The 14,507-nt window shown below is 55.0% G+C and overlaps 2 protein-coding genes across 3 annotated transcripts; one reads left to right on the top strand and one right to left on the bottom strand.

Moving 5' to 3' along the window:
• Positions 1-1,667: 1,667 nt before the first annotated feature.
• Positions 1,668-4,865, bottom strand: PPM1N (protein phosphatase, Mg2+/Mn2+ dependent 1N (putative)). Of its 2 annotated transcripts, XM_068528882.1 has the most exons (5): positions 3,889-4,861; positions 3,168-3,285; positions 2,984-3,089; positions 2,839-2,899; positions 1,668-2,143 (listed from the first exon to the last, which is right to left on the bottom strand). In XM_068528882.1, exons 1-5 carry the CDS (start codon positions 4,801-4,803, stop codon positions 2,075-2,077), a joined length of 1,269 nt encoding a protein of 422 aa, XP_068384983.1. In that variant the 5' UTR covers positions 4,804-4,861; the 3' UTR covers positions 1,668-2,074. The 2 variants fall into 2 exon arrangements, with proteins under 2 accessions (XP_068384983.1, XP_068384982.1); XM_068528881.1 differs by having other exon boundaries at positions 2,984-3,285; positions 3,889-4,865.
• A 1,224-nt stretch (positions 4,866-6,089) lies between these two features.
• On the top strand, positions 6,090-14,298 carry RTN2 (reticulon 2). Its single transcript, XM_068528880.1, has 10 exons — positions 6,090-6,275; positions 7,941-7,985; positions 8,109-8,579; positions 8,685-8,945; positions 11,174-11,381; positions 11,759-11,897; positions 12,044-12,113; positions 12,222-12,268; positions 13,464-13,522; positions 13,795-14,298. Exons 1-10 carry the CDS (start codon positions 6,242-6,244, stop codon positions 13,874-13,876), a joined length of 1,416 nt encoding a protein of 471 aa, XP_068384981.1. The 5' UTR covers positions 6,090-6,241; the 3' UTR covers positions 13,877-14,298.
• Positions 14,299-14,507: the final 209 nt, after the last annotated feature.

The raw sequence follows: 14,507 nt of genomic DNA, 5'->3' as shown, positions 1-14,507 counted from the left end.
TAAATCTGGGCTATAGACCTCTTGCCTGAGCCACCAGGACTCCAGTGGTGCAAGGTATGAGAGTAAAACAACTCTTGGGGCCCAGCTGACTAGGTGCGGGAATCAAGATTCCCAGCCTTTTTTTCTCCAAGAGGCATCCGCTGCCGGGTGCCGTCCTGATCTCCTTCACCTCATTCTTCTAGGCCATGCTCTGACATTAATTCTTCTCTGAAGAATGGAGTAATCCTCTCCCCTTCTCCACCCCACCCTGGGAGACCCTGAACCCTTATCTATGGTAGGTTATAATTGTTTCTCTGTGTGTCTCCTCAGACTGAGTTCTTTGGGGACAGAGGTAGACTTGATCAATTTCTGGGCCTTACTAACCCAGCCAGGCCCAGGACAGCAGCTCAACACACATTTACATTTATCCAACTGTATGAAAACCCCAGTTCTGTGTGACCATGGGCAAGTCCTTTCTCCTCTCTGGGTCTCAGCTTTCCCATCTGTGAAATGGGAGGGGTGGTGCTTCTGTGTGCCACCTGCACTATAGTCAGCAAACTTATTCTATAAATGTCCAAATAGTAAATATTTTAGGCATATTTAACATAGGGCCTCTTTTGCATATTTTTTTACAACCCTTTAAAAATGTAAAAACCCTTCTTAGCTCAAGTGCTGTACAGAACAGGTAGCAAGACCCCTGAACTAGAGAAACTCTTGCATATATGTACCCAGCAGCCTGATCAAGGATCTTTACGGCAGCAGTGACGTAAGGGCAAGAAATTGGAAACAACCTAAATACCCATCAAGAGGATGACGGATGGTGAAACCATTGCACATCTCTTGTCTGAAGTGCTGAGTAGCAGCTAAAGAGAGTGAGGTGTGTAAGTGGCATGAAAGAAGTTTCCAACACATTATTGAGTAAAAGGAAACAAATTGCCAGATGATACATAGGGTATGAAAAAAATCAAGGAGACACCTAAGGTACCATATACATGTGTGTACATGCCCAATAAAAGGTCTTGAAAAATCCACTCCAAACTCACTGCAGGGGTTACCAGTAGGACACAGAATGGGATCGTGGAGAGTCTGATGGTCATAATCTCAAGCCTCATCTTGAAAATGCCGAGTTCAGTCCTGCCTCTAGCCTTTCACACTGGCTGTTCCTTCTGCCTTGGGACCCTCTTCCCTGGGGTTTTTGCATGGCTGGCGAGTTCTCTGTTAGGTTCCTGCTCAGTTGTCCCCTCCTCAGAGGTCTTCACTGACCCCCATCTAAAGCAACCATCCCCAGGTGGCAAATGGAGTGGCAGTGGGTGAGGGATGGAGAGAGACTTCATTGTATACCGTTTTGTGCCCTTTGAATTTCAAACCAAGTGAACTTATCGCCCATTCAAAAAATAAATAACTATGTAAAAAAACCAGCATAGCTCCCCTAAGACATTTTCTTATCACATCCCCCAGTTTCATTTCCCTTGAGACACTTGTCAGTGTCTGAGATGACCTTATTTATGGGTTCCCTTGTTTGCTGTCCCCGCCCAACTCCACCCCACACACTAGGAGGTTCCGGGGGCAGGAACCTCAATGGGTCTTCCAGGTTGATGGCCTGAGCAGGGCCTTGCACATAGCAGGTGCCCCATACGTATTTGCCAAATGACTGGGCAAATAATGCGTGTGGGGTTTTTTCCACAAGAAAAATGTATTTTGAATTATGTAATTAAAATTTAATTATAAAAACTTTCCCCTACCTCCCCGCCAAACATATGAAAAATAGGAAGGGAAGAGAAGGTTATTGAACTGGGTGATTTTCAGGGTCCATTCAGCTCTAAATATTTCAAAGACATTTGGTTTTGGGGTTTTGAGGTTTGGGTTATTTTTGGTTTCTTTTTTTTTGGGTCTAGCTGGTGGGTGGAATTTCCCCTCTCTCATAAGACTTTCTGTCTTATGAGAGGGAAGTAGGAGAAAGGGAAATAAACATTCTGGGGTTCCTCCATTGGTTTCTCTTCCTTCCGCTAGTCCGCATAGCTGGGGAAGGGGAGTTTTCTTCCTTAATTCCATTGAGGCCCCGGCTGGGCAGAGGCTCCCTAAAGGATGACAGCTGTCAGGCCTCCAAGTCCAAGGCAGAGCTTGAACGGGTGCCAGTGGGCTTCTCAGCCCCATTCTGCCCCATCTGTAACACAAAACGTGGAAGATGGTGAATAGGAACCCCTTCTTGCCCCTCAGCATTTACTCCCCTGTATTCTGGAAGCACTGCTCCTATTTTTCCTTTGAGGAACCAGCATTCCCTATCTCTCATTTCCTCAGTTTTGGGTGGAGTGGACCCCAAGGCCAAGCGCTAGGGGGTGGGCCTGTGACCCCAGCCTGGCCAATCAGAGACACAGAGACTGGTCAGGCACATGACCCAGTGTGGCCAAGGAGAACCAGCTCTGGAAGCACGGCTGCAACTACTGGGCAACTGGCATGCTCTCCCCACTGGGGATGTTAGGCAGAGATGTCCTGGTGGTCTCTGCAGTGCAGTCAGCCCTTGGTATTGGTCATCAACATTCCTTGAATTTTTCTGCCTTATTTCTGGATGGAGGGGGTGGTGCTTGGGATGGTGGGGCTTCACAGAGCAATGTAGAGGGCACATTTCTTGGAGGAGAAGCACAATCTCTTCTCCCCTGCTTCTGCATCACCGCCCACCCCACCCCACCAACAATCATGCCTAGCACAATTCTTCAGGACCAGGTGTGAGAGCTTATTACTATATCAGGTAAGTCCCTGTCCCCTCTGGCCTCAATTTCCCCATCACTTAAAGAGGTGGCATGGGGGAGGTGCTGAATTACATGCTTCTAAGAGAAGCATTCAAGAACACAGGGTCCTTACCATCCAGCGCTCTCCTGAGGCCTGGCAGAACTGAGAGTAAGCGTCAGCGATGACTGTGGCCCTGGAGAGCAAAGGAAGGCCCTCAGGAGGGGACCCTCCTCCTACCACCCATCCTCCCATTCCACCCCACCCCACCCCAACTCACTTGCAGTGGAGCCCTCCCCCAGGAGGTAAATCCGGGATGTCCTCAGAGGCCAGAGTCCTGAAAACTGTGTTCAAGCTGGGGGGCTCCTGGCCAAAGGCACACAGCTCTGAGAAGGAGGCAAGGATTGTGGGAGTTACCCTGCTTGCTGACCACCCCTTCCGCCGGGCTCCTGGCGCCTGCTCACCTGCAACCCTGCGTCCCAGGGCTGCGTCCAGCACTAGCTCCTTCCTGATGGCCTCCTCACAAGGCCTGGGGGCCCCCGGGAAGCAGACCAGGATGCAGGTCATGTTGTCCAGGCTGCCCTGGAGAAGGCAGAGAAAAGAGAGCCTGGTGGAACACGGCTGAATGCCCCAGCACAGGGCTCCATGCCCTAGGAAACAGAGTTTCCCAACACTCCCCTTGCTCTAGTGCCCCCTTCCCAATCTGGTTATGCCCATATCTCTAAAGTCCCACCCTTCTGCCAGTCTAAACCAGGCCTCTCACAAGGACCAATTCCTTAGACCACGCTCTCTCACTGTCCTAGCACCACCCTATTAAACAGAGCCACTTCCCTTTTCCAAAGCTCCTCCCACTCTGCTGTTTAACTGTTCTTCTTTCTGCCACTAGTCACACCTCAGGACCCATCTCTTAAGTCTGAGGGCTGTCCCATTCCAAAAGACCACGCCCTTTCTCGTAAATCCCTCCCACTTATCTATCTAGAACTACAACTCTTCCGTCTTGTCTCAAGGTTTCCCTCAGTCTCCGCTCCCTGCACATTTTGGCCCTGCCCCGTTCCAGCAGGCCCCGTCCCCTATTGGAGTCCCACCTCTCCTTTTCTAGTTTTACTCTCGCCTCTGCATCAAAGCTCCTCCCCCCTAAATCCCTTAGGTTCTTCCCTCAAAGATCTCAAGCCCCGCCCCCAGGACCTTGCAAAGACAAGTATCCAACAGCTGCGCGCAGAGAAGCTCTGGGGCCAAGCCCAAGCAGAGGCGAGATGCCACCAGTCCCGCCAGGGCAGAGCCAGACATCGCGTCCCACACGCCATCAGAGGCCAGGAGCATGAATTCGTCCTCTGCTCGGCGTGCCAGGGCGGTCACTTCAGGCTCCGCGGAAACGAGCTGCAGTTCAGGGGGCCGTCCCGGAGCCTCTTTGTAGGCAAAGTCTCCCAGTGCTCGGGACACTGCCAGAGAGCCCTCGAGGCGCCGGCGGCTGATGGTGCCGCCCGCGTCATGGATGCGCTCGCGTTCCCGGGGACGGAGGGGCCGATGGTCTTCGGTGGTGAAGGCCACGGCGCCGGCGCGACTCAGCACCGCGCGGGAGTCACCGCAGTGCGCCAGGTACAGAAAGTGCGGGGAAACCAGCAACGCCAAGGCGGTGGAGCCTCCCGGCTCGCCGCGGGGCCAGAGAGCGCGCAGGCGTGCGTCTGCGCTCAGAAAGGCTCGGCGCAGTGCTTCGCACACGCCCTGGGGCTCGCCGGGCGCTGGGCCCAGCGCCTCGAGCACGTAGCCCGGCAGGTGGCGCGCACCGAAGAGGGCGGCTCTCGTCCCACCGTGGCCGTCGAGGACCGCGAAGAAAGCCCAGCCCGGGCCCAGCCCGGGTAGCTCAAGCCAAGCGCAATGCGCGTCCTCCATGTGTGCGCGCCACCCTTGCACTGCGCTCGCCCCGAAGCGCAAGCCCCAAGACGCCGCCGCACCCCCGTGCGGCCGCTGGGCGCATCGCGGCGCGTCCAGGAGGGACTGAGGCCCGTCGGGAGAGCTGCGCCTCTTCTCTGCCTCCTCCACCCACTCTTGCTTGCGAGCTGGCCAGAGGAGACATTCCAGCAGGCGGGCGAGGACCGCCATCCTTCAGCCTGGGGATCAGGAAAGCTCCACCCTCTGCACCTGCTAACAGCCCCGCCACCCCGCCCCCGTCACCTCCACTAATCCTCTGCACTGTGAAATTTTAAACCACCTAAATCTCCTTCCTATGCCCTTGACTTGCACTCGAGTCGAGTCACTAGAAGGGAATGAACTATTCGTTCTCCTCTCTTCCGCACCTTCCAAGTGAGGTTTGTGGTTTTGGTCAGGGAAAAAAGATAATAGTACCAAACTAGCATTTACCATGAGCTACACACTGTTTTACATCACCATCTCCAATTTACCGAAGAGGAAACTGAGTCACAGAAGTAAACAGTGTTACACAATCTCTAGAATCCGTATTCTCAACACAACACTCGGCTTCGGCTCCCCAGCCCGACTCTGTTCAATCTCTGCCCACATCAGTGGTCCCATCCGGGTTTCAAAAGCTTTAAATGCTTAATTTTTTTACTTCACCCCTCCCCTCTCCGTCTCGCCCCCGGGTTTCAGTCGCTTCTCTTCCAGGTCCCTCCCATCCATTCACACACACAGCCTCAGATGCTTCTAATATTCGCAGTCCCGACCGGCCTCTAGCTCCGCGCCCAGCCCCCTCACTCCAGGTTCAGCTCACCTTCTGGGCAGCACCACCACCCTTGATTGTTCTGCCCTATTCCCTCTAGGCCACGCCTCTAGCTCCTCAGTCTCGGACTGACCCCACCCAACTCTGAACAATTCTAAATTGGCTTAAACCTCCCCAAGTCTGAGCTCCTCCCCCTTGTCTCAAAACTTTCCGAGTAGTTTCTTCCCGCCCCCTTTCCCACTCCCATTGAGAATCTAGGCTTATACCTCTACCTCTCAGCGGCAGAATCTTTATACCCTCCCCTCAGTGCCACCTCTAGCTCCACCCCAACCCACTCTGAGATCCACGCCCCCATCCTCTCCGCCTAGGTTCCTTCATCATCATTTCCCGGAGCCCCTCACCCTACCCTCGGTCCCGCTTCTCTCCCCCTAAAGGCCCCGCCCTCTTCTGTCTAGACCCCGCCCTTCAGACCGCCTTCCAGGCCTTCTCGGCAGGTAGCCTACGGTCCTAGCTCTGCCCCTCTATTAGGAAGGCCACGCCCCACCTCCATCCTCCCGGGTGTTTCCCCTCCCCCTCGCCCTCCCTCAGGTTCCGCCCCCCGTTCTCTGGCCCCGCCCCCGGCCCCCGCGCTGCAGTCGCCCCACAGCGGCCCCGCCCGCCCCCGCTGAGCCGAACCGAGGGCGGCGGCGGCGGCGGCGGCGGCGGCGGCGGCGGCGGCTGCTGCTGGAGCGGCCCGGGAGGAGGAGGCAGCGAGGATGGCGGCGGCGGCGTCCTGGGCGCGGCGGAGATGAGCGCTCGCGGCCCCAGGCCCAGGGCGGCGTGGCCGGAGTGGGCGGGGGTCCCGATGCAGGCCCGAGGGGGGCCATGGGGCAGGTCCTGCCGGTCTTCGCCCACTGCAGTGAGTAGGGGGAGGCTCAGGCCTGGTGTGGGGCCCAGAGGCCCGGGTGGGCTCCTGCCCGGTTTCCCCTCCGACCTGGGCCGCGGGAGAGCCAAGACGGGGAGGAAGCGAAGGAGACAAAGGAAGCTCTCCCTTCCTCCCGTGTTCCAGCGGCGATGGGGGCGACTTGACCCGGACAACCTGACTGAGACTGGGCAGAGGCTGGGGGCACTGAGATAGCCGACGGGGGGCGCTCTGGGCCCTTGAATGTGCCGCGGGGCTCCGCCCGGGGATGAGGAAGCTTTCCGGGAGCTGTCCCCTCGCCCTGGTGCTGGCCATAGCCAGCGGTGAGGGGATTTGAATGGAGGGGTAGAGCCACGATGGAGAAGAGGGGTCTGACTCCCCCCTTCCCCCGCATCACCCATCTTCGCATCCCACCTCCGTTTTCTCCCCAGACTCAGAGGCAGCCCCGACCTCGCCCGAATTGTACAATCCCCTGTCCCCGGGATACAGCCATCCCTGGGTTGGGGCTAGGACTCCTGGGTCCTTAGGTTTTACCACTCCGGGTCTCTGATTCCTGGCCTCCTATGCCCTAGCTGAAGAAACGAGGTGGGGGCGGGGGGGCATCTGATTTCAATCTCCAAACGGTATTGAGCATCTCCTGTAGGCAAAGCCCCAAGCTAACTCTGAGAGGCTGAATTCCATAATTGAAAACGCCTTGTCTGAGCCTTATGATTTCTGAGGCCAGGGCTCTAACAGTCCTTGTCTAACATTCTCTGTCTCACACCCCTATGGTTCTGACAGCTGGGGATTGCAACGCCGACGTAGCCACTTGCATGTCTTGGGAGTCAACATGCCAAAATTCTAAGAATTTGTTATTTCAACATTTTAGAGTATCATCCCAACATTCTAAGATCTTGTCCTTACCTGGGCTTACAAAGGAAGGCCCTACGTGATCTCCCCACCCCCACCCCACCCCGCCTTTCCTCTCTGCCCTCATCTCCCTTCCATCTCCCCATCAGTCACCCTGTTCCAGTCACATCTGCACACTTCTCAGTTCCTCAGATATGCAAAGCTTACTGCTTGCCTCAGGGCCTTTGCACTGGCTTTTCCCTCTGCCTGGAAGACTCTTCCCTAGATACCCGCATGGTTTCCTCACATCATTCAGGTTTCTGTTCAAATGTCATCCGGGAAGTCTTCCTCACCAACCTGTCTGAAATAGCATCCCCTTACTTTCTCTTCCCTTACCTTCATTTTTCTCCACACACTTAGCACCCAACATCATAAGTTTAACTGTTACTGTCTATCTCCCCTATAGAGTGTAAGCTCTATGAGACTAGGGATTTTGTCTGTTTTGTTCACATTTGTATCCTCAGGATCTAAAACAGTGCCTGGCATGTATTAAACACTCAATTAATGGTTGTTGAAAGAATTAAGGAATTGAGCCTCCTAAAATCCCTAATTTAAAGGCACTAAGATCGAGATTCCTGGATTTGAACTTCTAAGACTGAGCTTCAGACAGCAGGGATACTAAGGTTTTACAGCCTGTATACAGAATGTTCTAGAGGTCCTGTAATTAAAACTCTAAGATTCCTTAATTCAGACAGGTTTCCAGGACTAGCACACTACTTCTGTAACTCGGGCAATCTAAGCTTCTAAGAGTCTTTGATTCTTTCCCTGTTGCAGAAGAAGCTCCGTCTACAGCTTCCTCTACCCCTGACTCCACAGAAGGTAAGCAGAGAGGGAGGATGTGAGAGTGGGACTTGAAGGGGGCTCACAGCTGGGTAAAGGGGTTAAGGGGAGTGGGCTAGGGTCTTGGTCAGAGGAGTTCATGCCCTCCTTTGCTCATGGCAGGAGGGAACGACGACTCGGATTTTCGGGAGCTGCATACAGCCCGGGAATTCTCAGAGGAAGACGAGGAGGAGACCACATCGCAGGACTGGGGCACTCCCCGGGAGCTGACCTTCTCCTACATCGCCTTCGATGGCGTGCTGGGCTCTGGGGCCCGCAGGGATTCAGCTGCTCGCCGCCCACGGCCCCAGGGCCGCTCAGTCTCGGAGCCGCGAGAGCCGCCCCCGCAACCTGGCCTGGGCGACAGCTTGGAGAGCATCCCCAGCCTGAGCCAATCCCCGGAGCCCGGGCGCCGTGGTCACCCCGATTCTGCCCCTCCAGCTGAGCGCCCCCTGGAGGACCTGGGGCTCCAACTGGACCAACTGGGCTGGGCGGCCCGGGGAGCAGGGTCCGGGGAGGACTCTGCCACCAGTAGCTCCACCCCGCTGGATGACGAAGAGCCCGACGGATCAGAGGTTGGAGAGGCTGGGAAAGGTGAGATGTCCGAGGTGCTGGGACCAAAGCCACCAGGGGTGGGTGGTCTCTCCTTAGGGCACCTCCATGGTGAAAGCTCACAGCCTTCTCTCTCTAATGCACCAGACCTGGACCTACAACTCGGACTCGCTCAGTCCTCGCCGCCCGAAGTCTTGACTCCACAGCCCAGCCCTGGCTCTGGGATCCCTCAGGCCCGTACCCCATCTCCACTTCGATCTCGGGATTCGAACTCTTGGCCAGATGAGCCCTCGCTGGACGAGAGGGAGGAGGAAGAGCCGTGGGGGCGGCTGGAGCGGGAGCCAATCACGGGGCAGTGCCTCGATAGCACGGACCAATCAGAATTCACATTGGAACCACACTTTCTAGGTAAAGTGCATGAGGGAACGTGCTCCTTTGGACTACAGCGAGGGTGGAGGATTGATTTTTAAAGGGACCGTCCTCGGGAAGGAACGGAGGAGAATGGAGAAGGGAGGAGGTATTGCTACTGGCAAGACATTGTAAACTCCACCCTTTAAAAAAATTTTCCCGTTACCTGAGATTGCTATTGGCTCTTTTTAAATGGTTCCCCCTCCCACTTGAGAAGTTAGCCCTCCCACCTGAGAAGTTGGAGGAAGCATTAGGATTGGCTAATTGCTAAAAAATAATCCCTCTCTTGGAGTGCTCCCCCTAGAGGCTGATTTTGGACAGGCCAAATCCCTGAAAAAATAATGCTCTTTTCTGAATGTGGCCACTGGGCAAGTAAAAGTAAACTCTGTGCGTTTTAAAAACTCTCCTCTTCCCTGACCGCATGAATTGGCCAATTGTAAATAGACCCCGCCTTACTTCAAAGTATGCTCAGCCTCCACGAACGGTTCCTATAGGTAGGTTATAGACATCACTGCTTTTGGCTGTTTACAAAGAGAGCCACCCCGTTTTGGAATTGTTCCCACCGCAATGGAGAGTCATTGGCTGGGTACAAAGGGGCCCCGCCCCCTTACTCCCTCTCTCCGGGTTCCACTGAAGTGGGCAAAATCCCTGAGAAGCAGCAGTGTCTGTAGCCTCTCACTCGGAGCCGAGATGGGGAGTAAAGGTGGGCTTTCGGGGCGGGCTGGGACGCGGGCGCTGGGGGACCGTGGAAAGGGACCCAGATTCACTTTTATCGCCCTCAAGTCTGGGGGATGTTTCGTCTTGGTCCCAGATTCCCCAGAGAGGCAGGCTGGGGCTGAGGGGCTGCGGGGGTGTCTAGGGAGGGCGTGGAGGGAGTATGGGGTCCCCTCTCTCTCGAGCCGGAGCTTTGGGGCCCAAGAGCAGCGAGGCCCCCTCCCCCAGCCTCAGGTCCAGGCGGTGCTGTCACTCAGTAGCTGGACAGGCCGGCACAGCTGCCTGAGAGGCACCCTCCCCCCAGCGTGCCTAAACTTAGCCCCGCCTCAGGTGACCCGGCCCCTCCCCCACCACTGGCTCAGGCTTTGGGGAGCCTGCAAGGGAGGGGTTGAAGGGAGGTCTACCCTAGTTAGAGGTAGATGGGAGGATGTGCGTAGGGAAGATACAGAAGTGAGGAGAGTCAGACTCTGAGGGGGACTGGTTGGGATGGGTCAGTTTGATCGGAGTAAGGGTGGGAGGATGGAGACTGTCTGGAAATAGATGGCAGGGTACTGGGCTCTCAGTTCAGGGTTCAAGGCAGAGCCGATTATAGGGACGGCTGTTAAAAGTTAAGATGAGTGAGATGAAACGTTGGGGTCCAAAGTTCACTGATCAGGACATAGGCTGGGCTTGGGAGGTGAGTTTAGGATCTCTGAAAGGGGTCAGAAGTTTGAGTTAGGGCCTAGGAAGGAGGATGATGTTATGAATACATTTAGGACTTAGATGTATGTGTTGGTAGGGGTATCAAGGAGATATGACTTTACACCTGTCAGGGTGCAAAAAATAAAAAGAACAATGACACCCATTGCTGGGCAGGATGCTGGGAAAAGATCACTTGCATGTTGCTCATAGAAATAAGGATTGTTACAGTCTTGCTAGTAAGCAATCTGATAATATTTATGACATTCGAAAATACATAATTAGTCCACCCAGCGATTCGACCCCTGGGATTCTATCTCAGAAATAGAACCTCCCGGAGGTAAGAATATCTGCAGGAGGCTGGTGCTTGTAGTACTGTCAGGGAAGAGGATGGGGGGGGCGGGGAGGAAACAAAGTAAACGACCCAGCAATAGCTGCATGGTTGAAGATGGTGTAGCCACACCATGGAATATCATGTAGCCCTTAAAAAGAATGAATTAATAAGAGCTATTCCCGTTGACTAGGAGGGAATTCTAGGAAGAAAAGTAGAGTGAGATATGCATGATGCAGAAGATTGATTTTTCACCCAAAATTGTGTTCACACGTTATCTATGGGCAGGAGTAAGCTTGAGGGGACTTGCTAGACAGTTAACTTGGGTTTTCCAGGAGGCAAGCATGGAATAAAAGAAGATAAGTAAAAATCTGGAAATTGGGTTAAGGCTCTGACAGGTGTGTCAAGAGGTCATGTTTCAGCCCCGAGACAGGAAATAGGAGGTCAAGAGGTCAGCCAGGCCAGCTCCAAACCCCAGCCTGATTGCCGCCCCCTCCCTCCACAGTGGCAGACCTGCTGTACTGGAAGAACACGAGGACGTCAGGAGTGGTCTTCACAGGCCTCATGGTCTCCCTGCTCAGCCTCCTGCGTTTCAGCATCGTGTCCGTGGCCGCCCATGTGGCCCTGTTGCTGCTCTGCGGCACCATCTCTCTCAGGGTTTACCGAAAAGTGCTGCAGGCCGTGCACCGGGGGGACGGCGCCAACCCCTTCCAGTGAGAGCCCGCAGCCTGGCCCCCAACCCTGACCTCTGTCCAGACCTCAGCGCTGACCCTAAGTCATGACCCATGACCTCAGATCAGGCACTGACTTCTCACCCTGGCCCTGACCCATCCTGTTCCTGTTCCTGTTCCTGACTCCAACCTGACCCTGACATTAAACCAGACTCTGACCCTTGACTTCCAGTCGTAACCTCAGACCCTAACCTCTTACCCTTAATCCTTGATCCCGTCTCCTGACCCTGACCTCCACCCTAGCACGCTACACCTGGCCTTACTCCCCAACCCTCACTTCTTGCCCTTGTCTCAGCCACGCCCCTCAGCCTGGGTCCCATCCACCCACTGAGTGGCCTCACACACCTCTGTTCTCTCAGGGCCTACCTGGATGTGGACCTGACCCTGACTCGGGAGCAGACAGAACATATGTCCCAACAGATTGCCTCCTGCGTGGTCTCTGCGGCCACGCAGCTGCGGCATTTCTTTCTGGTAGAAGACTTCGTGGATTCCCTCAAGGTGCCCTGAAGCCCCCCAATCCCTCCTGGGTCCCAACATTCAACTCCCTGCCCCTGGGGGGAGGAGGGGAGGAGGGCCATTGCTGGGGAAGTTCCCAGCCCAGGGTGCACCCCGTAGACTCTGCTGACCCCGACCCTCACCCTCAGCTGGTCCTTCTCTTCTACATCTTGACCTTCGTGGGTGCCATCTTCAATGGTTTGACTCTTCTCATTCTGGGTGAGCTGGGAACGCTGTGAGGGGCGGGGCGGGGAGGTGGGTTCCTGGGCTCTGAATGGAGCTGGTAATCTCCCTGGAGAGCCCTGACCCCCATCTCTGTGCCCGCAGGAGTGATCGGTTTATTCACAGTCCCTCTGCTGTACCGGCAGCACCAGGTAAGTGCGACAGGCCCTCAGTTGGCAGTACCCCGGCCAAACAACCACACACACACACACACACACACACACACACACACACACAGCCAGGGTCCATGACAGATGTCCCAGCCAGAGACAGGAGGACAAGCCGGTGTTCCCACCCCTGACAGAATCAGGCTCTCTCTGACACATGTTAGGCACAGGTGGTCTGCCTGCTGCCCCTCCTCCATGCAGCTAGAGTCTACCTAATATGTTTCAACAGCCAGAGACAGGCATTTCGATAGGTGGCCCGTGACAGAGCCAGGATCTGACTGACACATTCCAACCCAAGGCAGGTAGACTAACTGAGGCTCCTCCCCAACAGTGATCCAAGGTCTGCCTTGACACGTCCTACCTCCAGAGAGGCAGCCTGACTGGTGTCTTCTCTCCCTGACATAGCATGAGGCTGAACAACACTCTTTCTAGCCAGAAACAGGCAGACAGATGAATGCCTTCTCCTGATACCCCGATAACCCGTCTCCCCTGATACCACCAGAGACTGACAAACACATATTCCATTTGCAGACAGACAGACAGACAGACAGACTGACGCCATCTATCCCTACACATAGTCTGGGTCTGACTGACACCCATCCCAGCCCAGAACACTGACAGAACCAGGGCCAACTGACATATATCCTATCCAGAGACAGGCAGATGGACCAACATTCCATTTTTGACATTTTCCGGCACAGCTGAGAGCCAAACAATACATGTTCCTGCCAGGGAGATAGTCCTAACTCCCTCACATGCCGGAATCACCAAGGCTCACAAAGTCAATTCACACTGAATTAAACTAGTATTTAAATCAATCCACTCAGGGACTCGACAACCAACACTAACGCCCTCTATTCTTACGCTGCCCCTAAACACACACACACACACAAAACTCACTCAAAGATTAACAGTAGTTCCCAGGACGCAAAGCCACTGGCAAATTCTTGTGTGTCTACCTGACATCACTTCCCACACAGAGTGTGGTCCAATTGACTTGACACTTCACCTTGGACTTCTGACTTCCAAGGGTATTTTATTAGGTTTAGAGTTGATGGTGGAGTGGTGGGCCACTCCTCCCAACTCCTGATCTGGGGGTGGGGGAGGAAGCAGCTTTTTTAATGAATTAGGGAGAAGAACCCCCTCCAATCTCTCCTTTCACCCCTTCTTGTCTCCCCAGGCCCAGATTGACCAGTATGTGGGATTGGTGACCAATCAGTTGAGCCACATCAAAGCTAAGTAAGGGCATGTGGTAGAGACGGATGGGATGGGGAATGAGAAAAGTTGGGAATGCTTCTCCTCCCCCCCACCCCCAATATTCCCTGTCCATAAATCTCCTGGGGCTGGGTGCCTGCTTTTCTTAAAAGGTGAGAGACAGTTCCATCGCAGGCCAGTAGGTGGAGGGTAGGGGCTGGCTTGGGCACTCGCTTCCTCCATCCAGTTTTTAGTTCTCAGATACTACTTATCCTGTCGCTTGCCCCACCCCTTGACTCCACCTGTTTCTCCCTCAGGATCCGAGCTAAGATCCCAGGGACCGGAGCCCTTGCCTCGGCAGCAGCCGCAGTCTCCGGATCCAAAGCCAAAGCCGAGTGAAAGGGGTGTCTCTGCCTGCGGGACGCCTGCCCCCACCCCCTGTAGCCCTCTGCCCTCTTCCATTTCCCTTCCATCCCCACCCTCTCCCTGCCTCATCCCAAGCCATTTCCCAGTGGGTGTCAGGATCGCTCACACCAGGGAGTTTGCGCAAATTGCCTGAGTGGCCAGGACTACATTTCCCAAGAGGCTCTGCTCTAGGGGTCTTGGAAAGGCGAGGCACCTTGGCCGCGGGGCCTGCTGGGACTTGTAGTTGCCTAGATAGGGCACACGCCCTGCACTTCCGGGACCCCACCGCTGGAGGCGCCGCGAGGGGGTGGTGTCTCCTGGATGCCACTGGCCCCAACGCTGGGGCTTTGCATGGGGCCCAGGGGAGGCCTGAGCTTGGATTTACACTGTAATAAAGACTTATGTGGAAAACCCAAGGCCTCCTGTGCTTCCAGCCCACTCCAGTTTTCACCTTCCTGTACTGAAAAGCAGGTAAGTGATACTCAAGGAGGAACCTTCCCCATCTCTGCGGAGGAAGAACCTTCCCCTCTGCCGTCTGCGAGTTGGCTGATCCCAGAGCTAGCCAAGCATTGACAGCCACTTTCCATGCCTGTGCTCAAGGCAGACATCACGAGTCGATCCCCAC

This window comes from Eschrichtius robustus, chromosome 19 (genome assembly GCF_028021215.1).
Source record: "Eschrichtius robustus isolate mEscRob2 chromosome 19, mEscRob2.pri, whole genome shotgun sequence".
Taxonomy (NCBI): Eukaryota; Metazoa; Chordata; class Mammalia; order Artiodactyla; family Eschrichtiidae; genus Eschrichtius; species Eschrichtius robustus.
The sequence above is the reverse complement of the archived record's forward strand: the minus strand, read 5'-3'. Positions and strand labels throughout refer to the sequence as shown.

Excerpts from the sequence above, each read along its gene's own strand:
- PPM1N (XM_068528881.1), bottom strand. The coding sequence starts at position 4,803 with ATGGCGGTCCTCGCCCGCCTGCTGGAATGTCTCCTCTGGCCAGCTCGC. Across the intron at positions 3,286-3,888 it reads TGGATACTTGTCTTTGCAAG|GGCAGCCTGGACAACATGAC; the intron begins GTCCTGGGGGCG and ends TGCCTTCTCCAG. Across the intron at positions 2,900-2,983 it reads GGGGGAGGGCTCCACTGCAA|GGCCACAGTCATCGCTGACG; the intron begins GTGAGTTGGGGT and ends TTTGCTCTCCAG.
- RTN2 (XM_068528880.1), top strand. The coding sequence starts at position 6,242 with ATGGGGCAGGTCCTGCCGGTCTTCGCCCACTGCA. Across the intron at positions 8,580-8,684 it reads GGTTGGAGAGGCTGGGAAAG|ACCTGGACCTACAACTCGGA; the intron begins GTGAGATGTCCG and ends CTAATGCACCAG. Across the intron at positions 11,898-12,043 it reads ACTTCGTGGATTCCCTCAAG|CTGGTCCTTCTCTTCTACAT; the intron begins GTGCCCTGAAGC and ends CCTCACCCTCAG.